Raw genomic sequence first — 21,147 nt, 5'->3', positions numbered from 1 at the left:
GGCAAAAGCATAATATTTAATGATTAAATTTTAATCTATGACCCTAGGCATCTAGGAACAGGCGTTTCGGATACTGATTACGGTTGAACTCTTATAAATCTTGGAATTTTTTTAGGTTGAAATCTTCAAGATACTTAAGAAACTGGATTTAATACCTAAAATTTGTGAAATGAAGTTCTCTCGATTTATTTCATTGAAATAAGTTCCCCTATATTTCTTGGCGCATCCTCGGAACACCTCTTTCTTCAAACGTGTATGATATAAACAGCTGTGACACCACCGTAAGCTTTGCTTTTTACACACAGTTATTCATTTCGTTTTCATATACATACATACATATATAAATATATAAGTGCGTGTGTAGCCTTATTGCCTTATCGCTCGATTGATAAGCAAGTTTCGATATCGTTTGCTTACTTTTGCGATTATTAAATCAATTATTTGCTATATAGTAATTTTTAACGTTTTTGTAGAGACAGTGTGTTGACAGTGGAATTACTTGTTTGTATGCGTTGATAAAAATTGTGTGGCAACAAGTGAAATGGCAGGTGGATACGTACATATGTACTATATGTATTGTAATTACTGCAGTTCTAGTAAAAATTTGCCAAAATGCTAAAACAACAAAAGCGATTGGGATAGAATCATCAGATTAGCAAGATGATGCATTATGAGTGAGGATGATTTATCGAAAACTAGTTCATCGATTAATCTAAATTTGTCGCCCTATTTTCAGTACAAAATAATTTTTCAAAAATTCCTTAACCACTAGGCTACGGTGGCCGTCAGCATGTGAAAGTCGATTTATATGGGCATTTAGAACAAACTCATGAGCACAATATCATTATGTATGCTTGAGGACTTTAACGCTAAGGTAACCCAAGAAGGTAATATGGTTCAACAGTCTATAAATTCAGCTACCACGAAACTACTTCCTATAACGGAGAGGTAGATTCTGCTGACTGATCGACTTCGACGCGTCGTGGGACATGACGCGATGAAAATACAACTTTGCAAACAAAGCAATCAACCCTCAATCCTATTCAAAGTCTACTGCTCGTCGCATGGATATATATGAGCACTGGGACTTAATCCACCAATCACTTCGTACCTCTGTGAATGATATATGTAGCTGGTTACTAACTACATACATATATACCATCTACACAATATAACTGGTATGACGAATATACCCATGCTGCTACCGTGGGGAAAGTGGAAAAGAGAATGAGAACACAAAGGAGGAAAGACCTGAGTGCAAACTGCTTGAGAGGATGATAGATAGGTACTCGACCAGAAAACTCAATTACAAAATAAGGTAGCAATTGAAGATAGGTCTGCGCATGTAACAGCTCTCAAATGGAATAAGGTCTAATCAAAAAAATATTTGAATCTCCTTTACTTTTATCGCTTTATAAGCCTTCTTAACATTGCAAATAAGGTATTGCCTGCTACACCTGTGGGAAAGACTGAATACCTTCTTGATCGAATGGAAAAGACTTCAAAAGTGTGGCTCCGGACCTGGTAAATCTATTTTACAGTGCGTCAAACATTTTCATATTAAATTCCATTAAAAAATAATTTTTCACTTAAATTGCTTTCGGGACACTGGCTGCAATGCAAGCGATATGTGCGCACTCTTCGATGGTCGGTTATTTGAATTTTTTTCGAAACCGATTATTCTAAAAGTGGCAGTTTTAAATAAAAAGGCCCCTATTTTTGAAATTAAGAAAAAACCGGATAAACCGCATTTTTTTTTAATATATAACCGTGCGACAAAGACAAAAAAATATAAAAACACACGAAAAAATCAATAAACTCACGAAACTATGGGCCAAATATATTAAAACTACGTTTTTAGTTGTTCAGTCTGACGCCAGGATTTTTTTCAAAGGACTTTGAAGTTTTAACAATATGATTATGTAATTAAAAAAAATATTAAAAAAAAATCAGTGCAATGTAGAATAACAATATGGGTACAAAATGAAAGAGAACGAATATGTATTTAAAATGTGCTTTTAATAAATTTTATCTTTTTAAGTTAACAAAGTTTGCACGACGAAAATCGATGATAAGGTCGTGCGTATATTAGTCCTCAATCAATAGTTTTTTCACAAAAAAAAATATTGCAATTTTCAAGGATATTTAAGGAAAAAATTTTTGAAGGACATTTTCCATACCCATTCGTCTATATGCACCAAAAATTTATTCTGTTATAATTCTACAGAATTTCATATTTTCAGAATCATATTTTTTAAATTTCAGAGAGAAAAGCTAAGTACGCAATTTTACAAAAATTTACCCATAGTTTCGCGAATATATTCATTTTTTTGTGTGTAAAATTTACAGTCGCACGGTGTTATTCATACCTAGTTTATTCGATAACAAAAAACCGGATTATTTGATGTTCAAAAAATCAGGATTTCAAAACAAAAAACCGCCTTAGAACTGGTTTAAAGATCACCCTAATGTATACATACAGAAATGATAAAATTCTTTCATCATTCGTTGAATTGTGAAATAACCGGAAACACCCGCCTGGTACTAGAAAATTGTCTTCCGAAAGCTTTCCATTTGTAAAGTTGAGGTTTTATTACAAAAACGTCATATTTGACCCAAAAAATGTTTTAACGTCAACAGACCGTAAAAAACGTTAAAATGACGCTAAAAACAGCAACCTGGCAACACTCACTACAACCTGAAATAGGAACTCTGATGCAAATATAAGTTCAAAAGTGTCAATACGGTAAAATAGAATAAAGTTTATGTTGGTTAATGCAAATGTAATCATTTTTGTTTATATGTCAGAGAAGCTGCCTGCGGAATGCCAGTCATAATTAATTAAATATTGCAATTGTCTTATCACTCACTTGCCTTCTAACACTACAAAATAGTACCTCATTCTTACACTACAAAAATGCCTAGTAAAAGGCAAAGCGCAGTTTAAAAAAATTATTAAGAAAATAATTTCGTAAAATATATCTATAGACAATTTTCTACTCACCACCGCATGCAGTACGCCGCGCACAGTTATGCCCACAGTGGGTGCAAATTCCACACGCACACCCGGTTCGATGATCAGCCGAGCGCCCCTGGCCACTTCGATGTGCTGGCGTGCCAAAAAAGGACTTTCACTGAAATGCAACGTCCGCTCGCCATTGATTTCGCCACCCTGCAATTCGGTGTAACTTGATGCCGCCGCCGCCGCTTCCGCTTCCGCTGTCGCTGCCGATAACGATGACGACGACAATGATGGCGATGACATCACTGGTTGAGCAGGCGCAGGTTCCACGAATTCCACCACCTCTAATGGTGGTGGCGCCACAGTGCTCGGCGCTGGCAACAAAGGTGTGAGTAGTTGTGTGTCGGCGCCATCTAGACTGGCGAACTCGATTTCGCTGCTGCTTTCTGCAGGACTGCCAACACCGCCACCGCCAACAAGTGTGTTGCCTTGCAACTGCGCGGAGGTTGAGGTTGGTGCTACCCAACAGAGCGCAGCAAGCCACAGGAATGTGTAGCCGCTGCGCGGAAGGTGAAGGTGGAGGCGGCTAGGCAGTGTTTCATGTAGTCTATGGCTAACCATAGGCGTTCCAGGTGGGCGCTCATTGTGTTGTGGAGTGGGCGCTGTGGCGGCGCCTTTGTGTTTGCTGCGCTCAGCAGCTGGCATTATTTGTTGTGTTTGTTAGTGTTGCTTATTTGTTTGGGAGTAGAGTTTGTTGTTAAGAGCTTGGAAATTTGCAGTTTTTCCTACAACTAGCTCCGGAATTTCGGGGCACTTTATTGCACTAAAATTTTTTTCTCTCACAAAACTATTTTTTTTTGTGTGAAATTTATTTAATTTTCTTATCCATTTTTGCACTTGTTTGAACAAATTGTTCTCTTTATGCTTTTATAATTCACTTTAGCGCACATTTTGCACCTATTTTTTTTTTTAAGTCAGTTTTTGCAGTATAACTTAGATTGCACGGCGGTTGGCACTCTCAACTCTCCAAATATCATTAGTTCTGCTGCAATTTAGAAATTAAAATTTATGATAATTATTTTTGGTGCTGCTTGGTTTCAAATTTGTAAAATTGTCCATCATTATCCAAAAAAAATAATTAATTTTCTATAAATTTCCATTCACTTTATTTTTAACTTTGGTGAAAATTTCGTCATAGCCGCATTAAGTATACATTTTTACACAATTATATATTCTTTTGTAATTTGATAACTTAGCTTATCAGCTGTTGTATTTAGTAATCGTAGACCAAGCATTGAAATTCCCTAGCTGGCGAAACGCTCACATACACACACACACAAATCCACATTACCTGCACCACTACCAGTTTTACCAACTTTATGCCGCACACTCTGTACTCCCCTTTACCCTGTCGGCCAATACAAACGCCGCCATTCATTCATTCACTATCGAAATATGTTAGTAAGAAAAATAACAAAAACAAAGGCATCAAACGTTAGCCTACTTTGTTTGGATACAACTAGACCCAAATATTCAGAAAACATGTCTATACGCAAAGAACCGTTACCGTTACCCAAACGTCGAAACCAAACAACGACAATCAACGAAATAAACTCAACAAACTCCCCAACTGGTGGTGGCAGCCAGTGGTGGCCCATTGTTGCTGGTCGGTCTGCGTGTGTGCTGGCTTGGGCGGCAGTTTGGCTTGGTTTTGGTTTTGGCTTTGGAGAGCGCAATTTGAGTACGCGGGAATACGAGCAGCACTACTCCCATTTAAATACTTTCATTGTTGGCTAGTAGTTGGCCCCAAAAGTCACTTAACAACAGACCGCAGCAAAGTTGATGGAGAAATGTAAGAACAATAACAAGCGGCGTTGCATATGTATGTATGTAAGTATTTAAGTTGACGACTCTCCATAAGAAGAATTAGACAAAGAAGTTAAAGGAGAACACCAACTAGTGCAAGAACTTATTAATGCTAATGCCTTCAGTACAAAAAAAAAAAACAAAACAAAAAAAAAACAAAAAATAGAAAACAACATTAAGAAAACTGGAGTAGTAAGTAATAGTATTAACTGAAAGTAAGTAAGCGTGTGCAATAACAAAAGTAACGACAACGGCAAGTCGTAAGCTTCGCAAGTGGAGCAAATGTCAATGAGAGACAGCATACGTGCACCCAACGCAGTAATCGAAAATGCTATAGAGCAGACCAAGAATTTGTAAAAAAAATTGCATGGTACTAAGGGTGGCAGTAAATACAAGTAAATCGATTATCGATAAATCGAAAAGAATGAAATGGATTCGTTGATAGATCGAAAAATTAAAATAGCATGGTACTAAAGATGCAGGTGAAAATAATTATCGATAAATCGAATAGGGGAAAATTCGATTAATCGATTTTTTTTTTATCGAAGACCACATTCACAAAAGTAAACCAAAATTAGTAAAAGGGCAATTCTGGCAACTGTCTTTAAACTCACCACAATCTTTCGAAAGACTATTTGATAGATCTGCAGTAGAATTGTAGTAGAATTGTAGTAATCGCTTCGCTAAATTTCCATCTCCAAAATTCTTTAATACTTTTGGAGATTTTTGGCGACCAAATTTAGCGATAGCCCAGTGCGAATCCGGCTGCTGCTAACGAGGAGGTCTTAACGTTATTCTGTTTGTCTTTTCGCAACGTTTTATAAAATTCGAATGAAAAAAAAAAATTTTAATAATAAAGACTAAAAATTAAAATCCAATTAACTTAAATGAAAATAAATATGTGTCTTAAACACTAAAATCTAAAAATTAAATTGACAAAAAATAAACAAAATAAAAAAATAAGTTCCTAAAAACTAAATGAAATTGAATAAAATAATTTTTTTTTATAACAATGAAGTGTAAAAATTAAACTAAATTTAAAAAAATAAAAAAATAACTAAAAACAAAAAACTATAAAATAAGTTCCTAAAGATTATACGAAGTTAAAATCAAAAATGTTTCTTTTAAAATAATACATTCTAAAAACTTAAAGAAAATTAAATAAAAAATTTAAAAAAGGAGTAAAAATAAAATGAATTCCTAAAGATTAAATGAAATTAAACAAAATATTTTTCTTTTTTATATACAAAATGAAATGAAATTAAAATAAATATATTCCCTAAACGATAAAATCTTAAAATTAGGAAAAAAATTAATTCATTAAAATTAAATTAAATGAAACAAAATAATTTAATTTTTTAAATATTGATATCTTAAAATTAAATAAAATGTAAATTAAAAATTAAAATTAATTTAAAACAAAAAAATATATATAGAATAAGTTCCTAAAAAATTAAGTTAAATTGAACAAAATAATTTTTTTAACAATAAAATCTTAAAGTTAATTAAAATTCAAATAAAACATTATAATTAAAACCAAATAAGTTCCCAAAAATCAAATCAAATATTTTTTTTAAATAATATACATATTCTAAAAATTAAAAGAAAATTAAATAAAAAATAATAATTAAAAAAAGAATAAATAAAATAAGTTCCTAAAAACTAAATGAAATTAAACAAAATGAAATTTAAAAAAGTCAAAAATTTAAATTGAAAAAAAGAAATTGAAAAGAAAGATTAAAGAAAATTTAAATAAAAATTTGTCTTAAACAATAAAATCTAAAAATTTAATTAAAAAAGAAAAAGGAAAGGAAAATCAGAAAATGAGTTAGTAAATGAAATTAAACCAAATAATTTTCTTTTTTAAAACAATAAAATCTAAAGTTTACATGAAAATTGCTTTAAAAACAGAAAAAAATTCGGTTAAAAAAAGAAAAAAAAAAATTCCATTGTCCTAGAATTTTAACTCGAACTCTCGAATGGTACGCCAGTTCTCTGCTCACTCGGCCATTGCGACTGTTGGAGCTTTTCACCATGAAAGTTGTTAAGGGAGTTATTTTTGTAAGACGTTTGTGCCAGAATAAACAAAATCTTTTAAACTAGCTTGCGTACTGTCTTTCAATTGTCTTACAAAAGACTTTCAAATATCTTAGCCAGAATTGCCATGTAATCAGTTTTGAAAATCCCCATTTAATAAATATTCGGCGGCACTCCTATTTTGAAAAAAAGGGTTGTTATATGCTTCTATTCACATTTCCGGTAATAAAAGTTATTTCCTTTTTTGTTACATTTGAAATCATAATTATATAATTCAATATTTTTATAAGCTTTTATTTAACTTGGTCATCCCGCGCAAATCGTGGAAATTTTCAATCGATTTTAAACTAACTTCCCGACAAGTTAGAGACTTGAAATTTTCACGATGACAATGCAATTTAAAATATAAATGAATTCCCTATATGGTCCAGGGGTCTTGATTCAAAGTCGGTCAAAAATTAGTAAAATTTATGGCTAACAGAGCGTAATTTGCCAAAGAACGTAAAACCAGAGCAAAGCTATTTATGGCAAATTCTAGATATCGTTGTAGGCATCATATCAAGGAGATACAATTAGAAGACTCGAGAAATTTCCCCGCCAGAAGAACTTTAATATTGCGCCTAAATATATGCCATGCTACAGCGGAAGTGGACGACACGCCATTTCTTTAAATGAAATTAACTGCTGCTATATGTATTTTGTATATATATGGGCAAATCTAAAAAACAGGTAACCTTTGTGTTATTTAGCTTTATTTTCACTGTTATAAACTAAATCAAGCTGGTTGCTTTTGAATATAATTCCTTGACGTATACTTGAAGCCTCAAAAAAAATGTGGATCAATTTGCTGCATAACTTTTGAATTATAGGTGTTTAAATTAAAAAAAAAATTAAAACAAGTGAATTTTTTATGTAATTTTTAAGAAGGGCACAATTAATTATGTCATAACTTTTGAAGCACACCATATTCTGATTTGAAATTAAATGGGCATTTAGCACTTATTTATGTGTACACTTCATATGTAGTAGGTAAGAAAAGTGTGCCTTAAAAAATAACGAAATGGCAAGTAACTCAAAGTCTGTAACTCAACATTTCACAATTTTCAAAATTTTTGGTTTATCGCGTATAGGTTTTGAAGCATTTAATATTAAGAATCTTTTAGGTATGTGTTGCATTCTACAAACAATTACGAATAGTTTGATACCTTAGCAAGATGTGTGCTTTCAGAATAAACTAACTTTTAAAGATAAAATATTCTGCGATCTTGAGCGTAATTTTTATTCCAAAAACACCTTAATTGAAGGCACATTTGGAAAATACGTCGAAACCATCTAAATCTTTTTATAACTTCTAGTCCTCATAAATTTACATATACCTGTAAATTGCTTCAAAAAATTTGTCTCTAGAAGTTTGTAAAATCCTAGATTTACTACTTTTAATGATGCTCCTTCTTTTAGTCAGAATATTTCGAGAGTGGTATCAAAGTAACTTTTTTTCGACAAATGTTCTGATACCTGGTATTACTTAATTGGAGCCTTCTAAATTCAATGGCGTCCGCAGTTTTGCTTAAATTTTAACTATTTTTGAAGATATTTTACTAAAATTTTGCACATAACCGTTTTTTAATATTACCATAACTATTCCATAAAATCGTCGAAATCGGTTCACTAAAACATCTAGCTCCCATACAACTAATTGATCAGAGTGGTTGTTTTGCGTTATAACTCATCCAATTAAACAGGTTAAAATTTAGTATAGGTTAAATTTAACATATAGCACGATACAATTTATTATTCAGATATGAAGTTAGAGTTATAGCGCAAAAACACATATCTGAGTAATCAGTTGTATTGGAGCTATATGTTAATGTGAAACTATTTCGATAATTTTAAGGAATAATTAAGGTAATATTAAAAAAGTGTTATGTGCAAAATTTTAGTAAAATAACTTCAAAACTGAGGGAATTATTTATAAAATAGTTAAAAGTTAATCATATTTTCAAGTACCGCTATCTCGAAAACCAGAGCGAATCTGGTAAAACGGAGCATGAAATTGAATTAAGAACGTCCCAATTAAGTGAGTTCAACTTTCAAAATCTTTGCTCAAAGTTTACAACTTGAACAGCGTAATTTGCACGCAGCTTATTATTTTGTTTTCCCTTTCATGTTTCTTCCACGTCTAACTTTTGAAGCACTTGATGAAAATGAATTACACTTATATTAATCGATTTATTAAGAGATTACGAATAAAATGATATATAAAACATAAGTGTGCTCACAAATTTAAAAATTAAAATTTTTTTTTTTGAAAGTGTACCTATTTTTTAGATTTTCCCATATATGTTTATACAAAACGTAAGCAAACAAAATTTTGCTTGCATAGTCTTCTGTTCTCTTTCATTGCAATTTTAATATCTATTGCAAAATTTTGTACATAAAATAAAATAAAACTATTTAATATACAACGCTTTTATAAATGGACTAAAAATTAGAAAATAAAGTAATGTAAAAAAAATATTTTTTTAAAAATAAGCTTTTATTTAACATGTTTAATCAAAGGAATAAAATAAAGTAGTGAAACAAAAGATTTTTTAGCAAGAAAATTTTGTCAAAACTGCACTAAAATGAATAAAATAAAATAAGTTAAGGTCTCGTTAAAGTTACTAAAAGCCATTTAGTGAAAGGAGTTATTCAAACTCTAATGAAAATTTCTAACATTTCATTTGTACTAATTTACTTCGTTTTTAAAAAAGCTTGTCGGCGAATTCAGCGTACATGTATAATTGGTTAGGTATGTATGTATTTATATGTATGTATGCAGATATTTAAATGCCGGTTTGCTATTCGCGCGACAAGCTTTTCTAAAAACGAAGTAAATTAGTACAAATTGTTAGTAATTTTCATTAGAGTTTGAATAACTCCTTTCACTAAATGGCTTTTAGTAACTTTAACGAGACCTTAACTTATTTTATTTTATTCATTTTAGTGCAGTTTTGACAAAATTTTCTTGCTAAAAAATCTTTTGTTTCACTACTTTATTTTATTGATTAAACATGTTAAATAAAAGCTTATTTTTAAAAAAATATTTTTTTTTACATTACTTTATTCATGTATTTTTTTTATGCTGCCTTCTTTTAACTTTTTTGTGTTTTTTGTTTGTTTTGGGAAATTTATGGTTTTAAAGCGGTTGCTTTGGTGACCGCTACTACCGTTGTTGTTGTTGTTCTTGTGCTGCGATTTCAATAACTGTAAAGTTGTGGGCTGCCTGACCGACCGCTTGCTTGTGTCAATAGTCAGCGCTCATAACCGGTCATCCACGGTTATTCTACATACGTATATACAAACATACATATGTATAAGTGATTTGTTGCCATCGTAGCTGAAGAAGGTGTGTCACACAGAAACAGTGAAACACGTAGAAGGGGCAAGCCAACTGTTGCAACAGAATGTGACGTTGCATTTAGCCGGTAATCGTCGCTATCTGGTTGACCGATTGGCTGAACGACTGGTTGTTGTTGCACGTTGCATATCAACAACAAAGAGGCAGTACTGTGATTGTATGTATGTATGTACAGGGTGGGCCAAACAAGACCTACCAATGTTAAACACGTATAACTTTTTAATTTTTTTATACCCGAGCGCACTTGTGCACAAGGGTATTATAACTTTGTTCACATAACGGTTGTTTGTAACAGGCAAAAAGAATCGAGATAGATATAGACAAATGTATACATAAATGATCAGGATGAAAAGAGAAATCGATTAAGCGGTGACTGTCTGTCCGTCCGTCCGTCTGTCCGTCTGTGCACACGATAACTCGAGTAAAAATTGAGATATCTTAACGAAACTTGGTATGTGCACTTCTTTCGGGCGTAGGACGGATGGTATTGAAAATGGGCAAAATCGGACAATAACCACGCCTACCTCCCATATAACGGTAATTTTCAGAAATACAAAAACTGCGATATTTTAGAAACTACTAAAGATAATTCACCCAAATTGATATTTATAATAAATTTTAGACGAAAAATAAGAATATTAACATTTTTTTGAAAATGGGCGTAGCCACGCCCACTTATGGTTACATGTGTATATCTTGGTAACCGCTGCATCAATTTATTCCAAACTTTGCACAGTTGTTGGCCTTAATACAGCATACTAAATTGCCGAAAATTTTAAAAATCGGACAATAACCACGCCCACTTCCATATAACGGTAATTTTTAGAAATACGAATACTGCGATATTTTAGTAACTACTGAAGATTATTCACTCAAAATTGATATTTACAATAAGTTATAGACGAAAAATAAGAATATTATAAATTTTTGGAAAATGGGCGTAGCCACGCCTAGTTATGTTTACATGTGTTTATCTTGGTAACCGCTGCACCAATTTCTTCCAAACTTGGCACAGTTGTTAACCTTGGTATAACATACGAAATGGCCGAAAATTTTTAAAATAGGACAATAATCCCATATAACGGTAATTTAGAGAAATACGAAATCTTCGATAAATCAGTAATTATTGAAGCTAATTTATTCCAAATTGATGCTTGCAACAATTCGTTACCAAGAAATACGTTTAGGATACAATTTTGAAAAATGGGCGTGGCACCGCCCACTTATGATCACATATATGTATCTCGGTAACCGTTCTACCAATTTGTACCAAACTCGGTGTGGTTATTGTACTTGCAACATAGAAGCAAAACGTTGAAACTTATTGAAATCGAACTAAATTACGGCCGCTTTTCATATAACAGTAAATTTCAGATATGCTTGAAACTTCAATATTTCGAAATTTAAGGACGCTAATTTACTCAAAATGGATACACCTCGGTTTACCATGTAGCGGTAGCTTTCGGAAAGGTGAAAAACATATATTTAATACTTGCGCCGGGTATTTAATGTTCGGCTCCGCCCGAACTTAGACTTTTTTACTTGTTAATATTAGTGTTATTTTCTTTCTGCATGTTATAGTTAATCTCTTGGAAAATCATAATGGATACTTAGAGCAAGACCACCAACAGCGACTCCAATATGCTATTCGTTTTACACAATTATTTAGCCAAATTTTTTTTTTTTTAGGTAATGTTTTGATGTCGGATGAAGCGCATTTCCAAACAAAACTGTAGATTGTAGGGCTCTGAAAATCCAGGGGCAACACACCAGCACCTGTTACACCTATCCGCTGTTTGGTGCGGTGTTATTGGCCCATATTTCTTCGAGAATGAGAATAAAACGCCAGAAACGATTTCTGGGGTTTATTACAGAACAATGATTGACAACTTTTTGTGGCCAACGGCAGAGCAGCATCCTAATTTGTGGTTCGAACAAGATAGAGCGACTGCGCACATTGCTGGGCAAACTAGGCAGACATTGGGAGGTCTTAGTTGGCCCACCCTGTATTTCTACGCTCGTATGCAAATGTATGCTCACGCATGGTGAGCAATGCAAGTATGTACATATGTACATATGTATGTATGTAACACATTTTGGTTACCTCTAAAAGTCGGATGCAAATAACGGTGGGCTTATTCGATTAAAGAGGTAAACAAAAATATATACATATGTTCATGCATACAAACATACATATGTATGTGTGTGCGCTTTCACAGAGTTTGTTGATTTTTTTCTATCGATATCGTTATAACTATCGATAGTTTTATGTCAACGGGTCTGCACAATTGTAGAGAAATGTATTACACATATCGATTACGATAGCAATTGCAACATTCAACATATAGTTAGCATTAGGCATAATTTATCGATTGCAAAAAGATTTCGATATCAGTGATGCTAACCACAACGATAACGATAAATTATCGGTAGTAAGGATATCGTTAATATTTTAAAAAATGTTAACCGCTAAATATAACGATAAATTATCGGTAATAACGATATCGATATCATTAAATTGCTGATAGATAACGATAACATATCATTAAATTATCGAAAATATTAATGACATAATTTTTTTCGAAAATTTATCGTTATCGGTATGATAACACTGTTAATAGTTAACGTTTTTATTATCTCCAATTTTTTGTTATCGATAAATATAGAGATAAGTTAATCATAAAATTGCTAAAGACATGATAACTGTTTAGGCCAGTAACCTAAACTCATTAATTTCTTACTGGGTAGTCGCGTCTCCAAGTGAAAGTGGTAAATCATTTTAAGCACATAACGGTCAACCTTCCAATAGTCCTCCAAACCAACTGTTTTGTTCCGTTAAGAAACATAGAATTTTGTAAACAGCTGGTTAGCTGAAAAAGGACTGAATTTCGCTCGTCCATTCCAATTTTTGATCGTTAAAAAAGCCAGCCGCAGCATTAACTTATCGATAAAGTAACGATATAATTATTATCAATAATTCATCACTATGGGTGTGGTAAGATAATATTTTCGACAACTCTAAAGAGTGCAGACTCTCATTAGTATCCGTAGGGCACAAATAACACCTAACTAACAAAAGCGAGCTGCTTCGAGTTCCATCGGCAGACAAGCTTCTCTCAGTTACAAAAAAGAAACGGTTGAGTAAACTCTCTTTGAAACAAACCAGACATACATACAAATGTACATAACTCGTTCGAGGTTAAAAAAGTAGAAGTAGTATTAATCCTACGTTGAGTTGAGTAGAATCCTGGAGATAAATTTTCATCTTCGCGAGAATGGCCACTAGGTTTTGATTTAACTGATTAGCTTGAATATTTTTAAGTCCGCGGATCGCCTAGGTGTGCCTATGCTGGTAGCGAGTCATGTCATTTCGACATCCATTGCTTCCCGAATCCTTCTCGAAATCAGCTTTTTTGCCTTTAATGAAATAATTATTCAATGGTTTGATTGGAATGGAATTGTGGTAGACCGGAAAACTCAAAATTTATTCAGAATACTCAAGTATGGTTGCTCACTGCAGATCCTGATTTCTATATATCACTGCAGACCCTGATTTGGTATCACTACTACCTTTTGCCAATTATTCGTTCTGCTACCTTAAATTACTGCAAAGATCTCCGATTGATAACCCGTTATCCGTTGAAGTTACCCTGCATTTGCTATAGTAGTTATATCCAATGGTTACTCGTGACAGAAATCGAATTCAAAACTCTTTCTAGCCATTAATCACTTTTTTGTTAATGGAATTACAAAATAGTCACACTGCCACATATCGCAGTGCTAAGTATGTATGTCTGTGTGGGCGCCGCCTCAAAGCCATTGCACATCAAACAATAAATAAAATTCAATAACCTAACGAATTTGGGAATATTGAATGCATCGGAACGTTTTGTGTGTACTGATGCGAGTATTAAGTAGTGATGGAATGTCAACTGTTGTGGTCAATGTCAAGCCCGAATTTTCGGATAATTTCGGGATCTGCGTTCTCTTTAACAGCCTACAAGCTTCTACTTAAAGCCGAGCAATGGCATACAAGGTTTTGTCTACCTTTTACATCTAAATTTGTTCTTGCAACTATTTAAGATAATGGGCCGGTCTTTCCACGCCAATCGTTTGGCGTGTAAACCAATTGGACATTAAAGGTCCTTATAAGGACAGCATATGCTCCTTAGTTTAAACTAAAATGCAAACTAATTCGTTTGCAATTACCATCAATATGCAAGAGTCCAGGCACCCTGAACTAATGTGAGAGTCTAAAGATTTTGAGCTGTCTGTTCTGTCTTGTTTCCTCTCTGAAGACCGTTGCCCTGGGCTGTGGCCGTGCAGCAAAATACTCCGCTTAGGTTTGTACAATTCGACGGGCAATTTCTGTATAAATATGTAGCTATGACAAGTGTTTCTCGGCTTTCTTCCTCCGCTCCGCTATATGGTTATTTTTCTAAGAGGATTGCTGTCGAGAATTACAGCTTAAAATTTGGCTTTAATTTTCAAAATTAGGCTGATATCTAGTTAAGATCCGTCTACAAATTTTTACACGAAAGCGTTATATGTTATGAAATATAGTATGCCATCAAATGTATAGAATGCTTGAAATATGGTATGTTATAAAATTTGAAATATATTATTACAAGCAGTAAAATATAGTTTGCTATGAAATAAATGTGGTATGCTTTAAAATACAGTATGCGATGAAATATTGAATGCAATAAAATATGGCATTTTATAAAATATGGTATGCCATTAAATATCATGTACTTTTAAATATAGTATGCTACGAAATATAGTATGGAATTTGGTATGCTATAAAATATGGCTGATGTCGATGTAGTATTATATTAAAATTTCTATAATCCCAATTCGGGATTAAATAGTTTTATCAAGTTTTTTCGATAAAAATGATCACCGATTTACAACTCCCCAATATTGCCTTTCAATGTCGAATTGCAGAAATATCGGTGTTGTCATCTCTAGTTAGTAAGCACACATATAGTAAGTATGTATGTATGTATGTATTACATATGTATTAACAAACGTAACAGCTACTGCATTTGTGGGTATATGGCTAGCCAAAGCCATTAGAACAAAGGTAATGTGTGGCCACGGTCAGTATAGAATACCGTTATGAAAGTGATAACGACAAAGTAAAAATAACAAAAAGTTTACAACGTGGCGATGAAATATGTACAGAGAGATACATACTCATAATAACCATTTATGGAGAATGTAAGAGAGTGTGTTCTATTCTTAGAGTATGAACGAGTGGACATGTTTATATGCATGTATCTTAATATACAGTTGGGAGTAAAATAATAGCAGTAAAATTCAAAATGATGCTGCTGGTAACTTATGTTTATTTACTCATTTTTGATAATTTTCATTTAAAATATGGATCGATCTGTATCAAAAACCGCATAAATAAAAGTTCCGAAACTTCCACAAAGTTCACAAAATTTAATTAAACTTAAAAAGATGCTATAATTTAGGTTTCTTGGAAAGATTTTGAGTATGCAGTTTTATAGCCCATTTTAGTAGAATAAAGTGCAAGATTCAAGTCGCTATAAAAATAAATTCGGTTGGTCTAATTTGAAAAATCGAAATTTTGATGAAAATTTTTTTAAGTTTAATTAACTTTTTGTGAACTTTGTACAAGCTTTGAAAGTTTTGTTTATGCGGTTTCTGATACAGATCGACCCATATTTTAAAAGAAAATTATTAGCAATAAATAAATAAACATAAGTTACCAGCAGTTTCACTACAAATCTATATCCACTACTATAGAAAAAGGGATGCAGAACGCACTAGATCCTATTTGTCGAATTTAGAACTATTTCGGAACTATCGAATAAGGGATGCAGCGGGGGGCTTGTTTACTTTACATAGATATGTGTTCGGCGGCTTTTTCGTTCAAATACGCTTCTATTCTGTGCTTCGCAGATGCTATTTCATAGTTTGGTAATACAAAACAAAGCTTTGTGTTAACATATTAACATCTTGGGGCCATCTGGAATCTAACCAATAACAGCGAGCACCTCTGCAAAGTCAGCTACAGCAAGGTATGTAAACGTACATTTCTTACAATCATTCAAACAAATTTAATTTCAAATTGAAAAAACGTTTCTTTGAAAATAATGTAAAATCGCACACGGAAGAACCGAAAAGATTGAAAAATCATGATACTTTTTTCTTTCGTCTGTCGATTTTAGAACTGGTTCGGAACTATAGAATTTAGGACTAGTTCGGAACTATCGAAAAAGGGGTGCAGCGGGGGGCAATTGACACTTCCTAGGACATCGCCATGTTAAATTCGTCAGTTGCTTGCATGCAAAAGAGATTTATCGCGAACCAGTACTGGGTCTAAATGTACTAGAAGCGCCCCAGTTCAGAACTAGAGATTTTCCCCACAGGGTATGTACGTTTGTAATACATACATACATACTTCCAAGTTAATAAGCACCCAAAGCGCCGATGAGCAGACACTCGATATTAGTAAGAAAAAGTCAAGAATGATAGAATACAAGATTGCGCCAATGAGAGAGGATTTTTGAGCGTAATTTTTGACTGACGTCATCTTGGTGCAGTTGCGAGAGAGAAATGCCAAAGCGCATATAAAAATATGTAAACAATGCAGAAAAATTTGTTAATTTTAATATTACAAAGCCCAATTGTGCAGGAATCAATAAATATACAAAGATTGATTAATTAGGGACATGTAGCAATAATTTTGGACATGTAGCCCTTTAGGTAAGTACGATTTTTAGCACACGAAAAAATGAATGTATTAACAGTGTTTGCAATTTAATGTAGACCAAAAGGAAGGTGTGCAGCAAAGTGAATTTTCGGACTCGCCATTGTAAAAAGCCATGCATAGTGTATATTTATATTTGTGAACGGTAGCCCGCCACCATAAACTCCGCAGCTGGTGACTCCACAGCTTTTATTTGATGACTTTTGTGCCATTTCCGAGAAGACGCATGAGTGTGACTTCTTTGGAAACAAATATTCTATGTAAGTAAAACATAATTTAAGCTGAACTTTTAAATGTATAATAATTTGGGCACTGTTTTGTATTAGGTACGTAACAGCGCAGTAAGCTGCCGCTTGACTTAGCGCCTGGCGACCTTATCCACTGGTGCATTACCTCATACCAGCACTAAAAATAATCAGGTACTAACAAAAATAAGTAGGTAGTGAAGTTCATGTATCTATTTACTGTAGACACTGCTTTTGTATGTAAGCCATTGCCAGCAAACTAAACCAGCAACTGTCTACTTTCACCATGGAAATATACCTACTACAATTCACCAAAGAAAAGGCCAACATAGTTCCATGTAGAAGCTCATAGCTCACACACATAACACAAAGCTCGATTTGGTGTTTAATGTATCTCCTCGCCAGCAGAACTGCTTCCACTTTTTCGCCAGGTTTGCGTCCGTAGGAAACGAAAGAAAAAACTTATATTGCACGCTTTCCTTTTGTTTTCACTATTACACTTTGCCATTGCACACTTCATTTTGCTTTGTAATGTCTCAATAATTGTTTAAACCCTCGCAGAAATATTAACGCACAAATATTAAAATTGTTATTTGGTTTTTTCATATGCTCACAATCAACAATTGCACTAGGATGACGTCACGCACACAGCAGATTCTGTCAAAATCACAAAGAGCGGATTAGCGGTACCGCGATTGGCGCAATCTCTATTTCTCTCAATCGTGAGAAAAAGTATGACTAAGCCCAACAACAAAAACAAAGTGCACTAACCTAAACTGTATTTATTGTTTAAAGTGACGTCTTTTAAATGTTTTACATAAAATTTATGTGCTGATAGTTAAACGTTGTAAATAGATATTTCAAGTTTTTAGTATATATTAGGGGTATTCTCTGAGTCTTGCAAAGCCCTTGCACGGTGTACGGATTGCACGGTTTGCAAAGCTGTCCCATACGAAAACCGGTTTTTACCGTGCAATCCGTGCAATCTGTGCACCATGCAAGGGCTTTGCAAGACTCAGAGAATACCCCTATTGTGTGAATGACCGCAAATGGTTTATCTGTGCTCGTGTGTATGCTCAGGAATGCAACCGTATGCAAATGCTATACAAACAAGTAATTTTTAGCAAAAAAAAAACCGACTTAAAAAAAAATATATATATCTCTATATATTTCATGATCCAATGATCGGGTCTAAACCAGATTAGTATGGGACCACCTCTGATACCCTACCTTTCCGATGCAAAAAGAATTACCGAAATCGGTTGACGTGGTCCAAAGTTATGCGGTAACATACATAAAAAAAAAAAATATTCCGACGAACTGATAACCTCCTCCTTTCGAAATCGAATATTTAAAAAAAAATTGTCTGCTGGCTGGAAAAAAAAAATTTCTTTCAATATTTATTTTTTTTTTTTTTTTGTTATTAGCCACACTATTCTCTTAATAATTATTTTATTATTTTTTCAACTTCTTCACACATTTAAATCGCATGGACAGACATTAGCCAGCTTCCGCTGGAAGTTGTTGCGTGGTCAATTTACACTTCCGCTACTCATCCCGTTTGACCGATCTGTGTGTGAGAGTGATTTCCTGACTTCCGTTATATACATACATACGTATGAACTGGTGCTAGTACCACTGTTGCCATGGTGACGCTGATTGTGTTTTTTGGTAATGCGCGTTTATTTGCAATATGATTAATCGTAATGCTATTGATATCGCAAATGTAGGAATGCGGAAGTATGTATGTATGTTGCAGGCTTAATTAGTTGAGCACAAGAGTATGTACGTATGTATATACATTAGGCATTTGACTTTTTAATTATAAGTACATAGGAAGGGGGGACGAGGAATATTGAAAGACCAACAAAAATAACGTTTTGTCTAAATTTGGTACAAACAGTTCCCACGGGGAACTCCGAAATAGAAAAAAGATTTTACTAAACAAGTAAGGGAGTCTAAGTTCGGGCGGAGTCGAACATTAAATACCCGGCGCAAGTATTAAATATATGAGTTTCACCTTTCCGAAAGCTACCACTACATGGTAAGCCCGGCTGTATCAATTTTGAGTAAATTAGCGTCCTTAAACTTCGAAATATTGAAGTTTCAAGCATTTCTGAAATTTACCGTTATATGAAAAGCGGCCGTAATTTTAGTCCGATTTCCATAATTGTCAACGTTTTCCTTTTATGTGGCAAGCACAATAACCATACCGAGTTTGGTACAAAGTGGTATAACGGTTACCGAGATACATATATGTGATCATAAGTGGGCGGTGCCACGCCCATTTTCCAAAATTTTATCATAAACGTATTTCCTGGTAAAGAATGGTTGCAACCATCAAGTTTGAATAAATTAGCTTTAATAATTACTGATTTATCGAAGATTTCGTATTTCTCCAAATTACCGTTATATGGGATGTGGGCGTGGTTATTGTCCGATTTTAAAAATTTTCGGTCATTTGGTGTGCTGTAGCAAGGCCAAGGCAAGGAACTGTGCCAAGTTTGGAGGAAATTGGTGGAGCGGTTACGAAGATATACACATGTAACCATAAGTGGGCGTGACTACGCCCATTTTCCAAAAATTTAAAATATTCTTATTTTTCGTCTAAAAGTTGTTGTAAATGTCAATTTTGAGTGAATAATCTTTAGTAGTTACTAAAATATTGCAGTTTTCGTATTTCTGAAAATTGCAGTTATATGGGAGGTAGGCGTGGTTATTGTCCGATTTTGCCCATTTTCAATACCATCCGTCCTACTCCCGAAAGAAGTGCACATAGAAAGTTTCGTTAAGATATCTCAATTTTTATTCGAGTTATCGTGTGCACGGACGGACGGACGGACAGATGGACGGACGGACAGACAGTCACCGCTTAATCGATTTCTCTTTTCATTCTGATCATTTATGTATACATTTGTCTATATCTATCTCGATTCGTTTTGCCTGTTACAAACAACCGTTATGTGAACAAAGTTATAATACCCTTGTGCGCAAGTGCGCTCGGGTATAAAAATGTTGACTTTTAAGCTGCAGATATGAAAATTCTATATTTACAGCTTTATTATCGAACGACTCGTCTGCAAAGTGATGCTTTAAAAATTCCAAGTTTGAATTTTATTACCACCTTATTACTTGCACAAAATTTGGGTTTTAAACTAACAAAAATTTATGTGCAGTTTATAAATTGAACAAACAAATGTATGATTTATTTTGAATCTTTTGAGACTGAAGATGGCACAACGCCGAAACTGGTTTGTCTGCAAACCAAACTTGACAAGGAATGACGGAAATTCGTTCCAAAATAAATCATCTTACCACCCTGTCGGAAAAATCAACCAACACTAACACAAAAAAATTTATGTTCACTTTTTAAAGTGCGAAAATTGTACCCCAGTTTTTAATATGCTATAAATTTCTTCTTTGCCTAACCGCTTCTTATGTACTAGAAATTATTTTTTTAACTGCATTGATCACTTAGGTAAGGAACCTCATTAATAAATTTTCTTGCATGTCTTTTATTATTCTTCAATCTACTCTTTTCATATTTGTACATACATAAACGCACATACATATGTATGTACAATCATATAACCACATATATACATTAGGGCGGGTCAATTTGTATGGATCGATTTTTTTTCGACATTGTTCCCAGCATATTCGGATTCTTCATAAAATTCTAAGAAAAAAATTCCTCCAGACCATAGCTCTAAAATCAATTTCGAGCCTGCGCATTTTTAAAAGAAGATATCTTTAATTAATACTAAGTCAATATGCAGATTAATATTTACTAAAGTGTTACGAATGTTTTTTATTTTTTAATAAAAACTTGTGCTCCGGAGTTTTGTGATATGAAAAATTCATTTCTGATATCTATTTTTGATTTAAAGAA

General features: G+C 33.5%; 1 protein-coding gene across 1 annotated transcript in view; it reads right to left on the bottom strand.

The window, feature by feature from the left end:
• Positions 1–21,147, bottom strand: part of LOC118740898 (protein bark beetle) — a gene marked incomplete in the record, with an annotated part of 99,930 nt that overhangs the window by 46,441 nt on the left and 32,342 nt on the right. The window contains 1 exon segment of the mRNA XM_036472635.1: positions 3,005–4,002. Within this exon segment, the coding sequence (XP_036328528.1) occupies positions 3,005–3,667 (663 nt within the window).

Source organism: Rhagoletis pomonella, unplaced genomic scaffold, assembly GCF_013731165.1.
Source record: "Rhagoletis pomonella isolate Grant_MI unplaced genomic scaffold, Rhpom_1.0 Rhpom_scaffold_00006, whole genome shotgun sequence".
Taxonomy (NCBI): Eukaryota; Metazoa; Arthropoda; class Insecta; order Diptera; family Tephritidae; genus Rhagoletis; species Rhagoletis pomonella.
The sequence above is the reverse complement of the archived record's forward strand: the minus strand, read 5'-3'. Positions and strand labels throughout refer to the sequence as shown.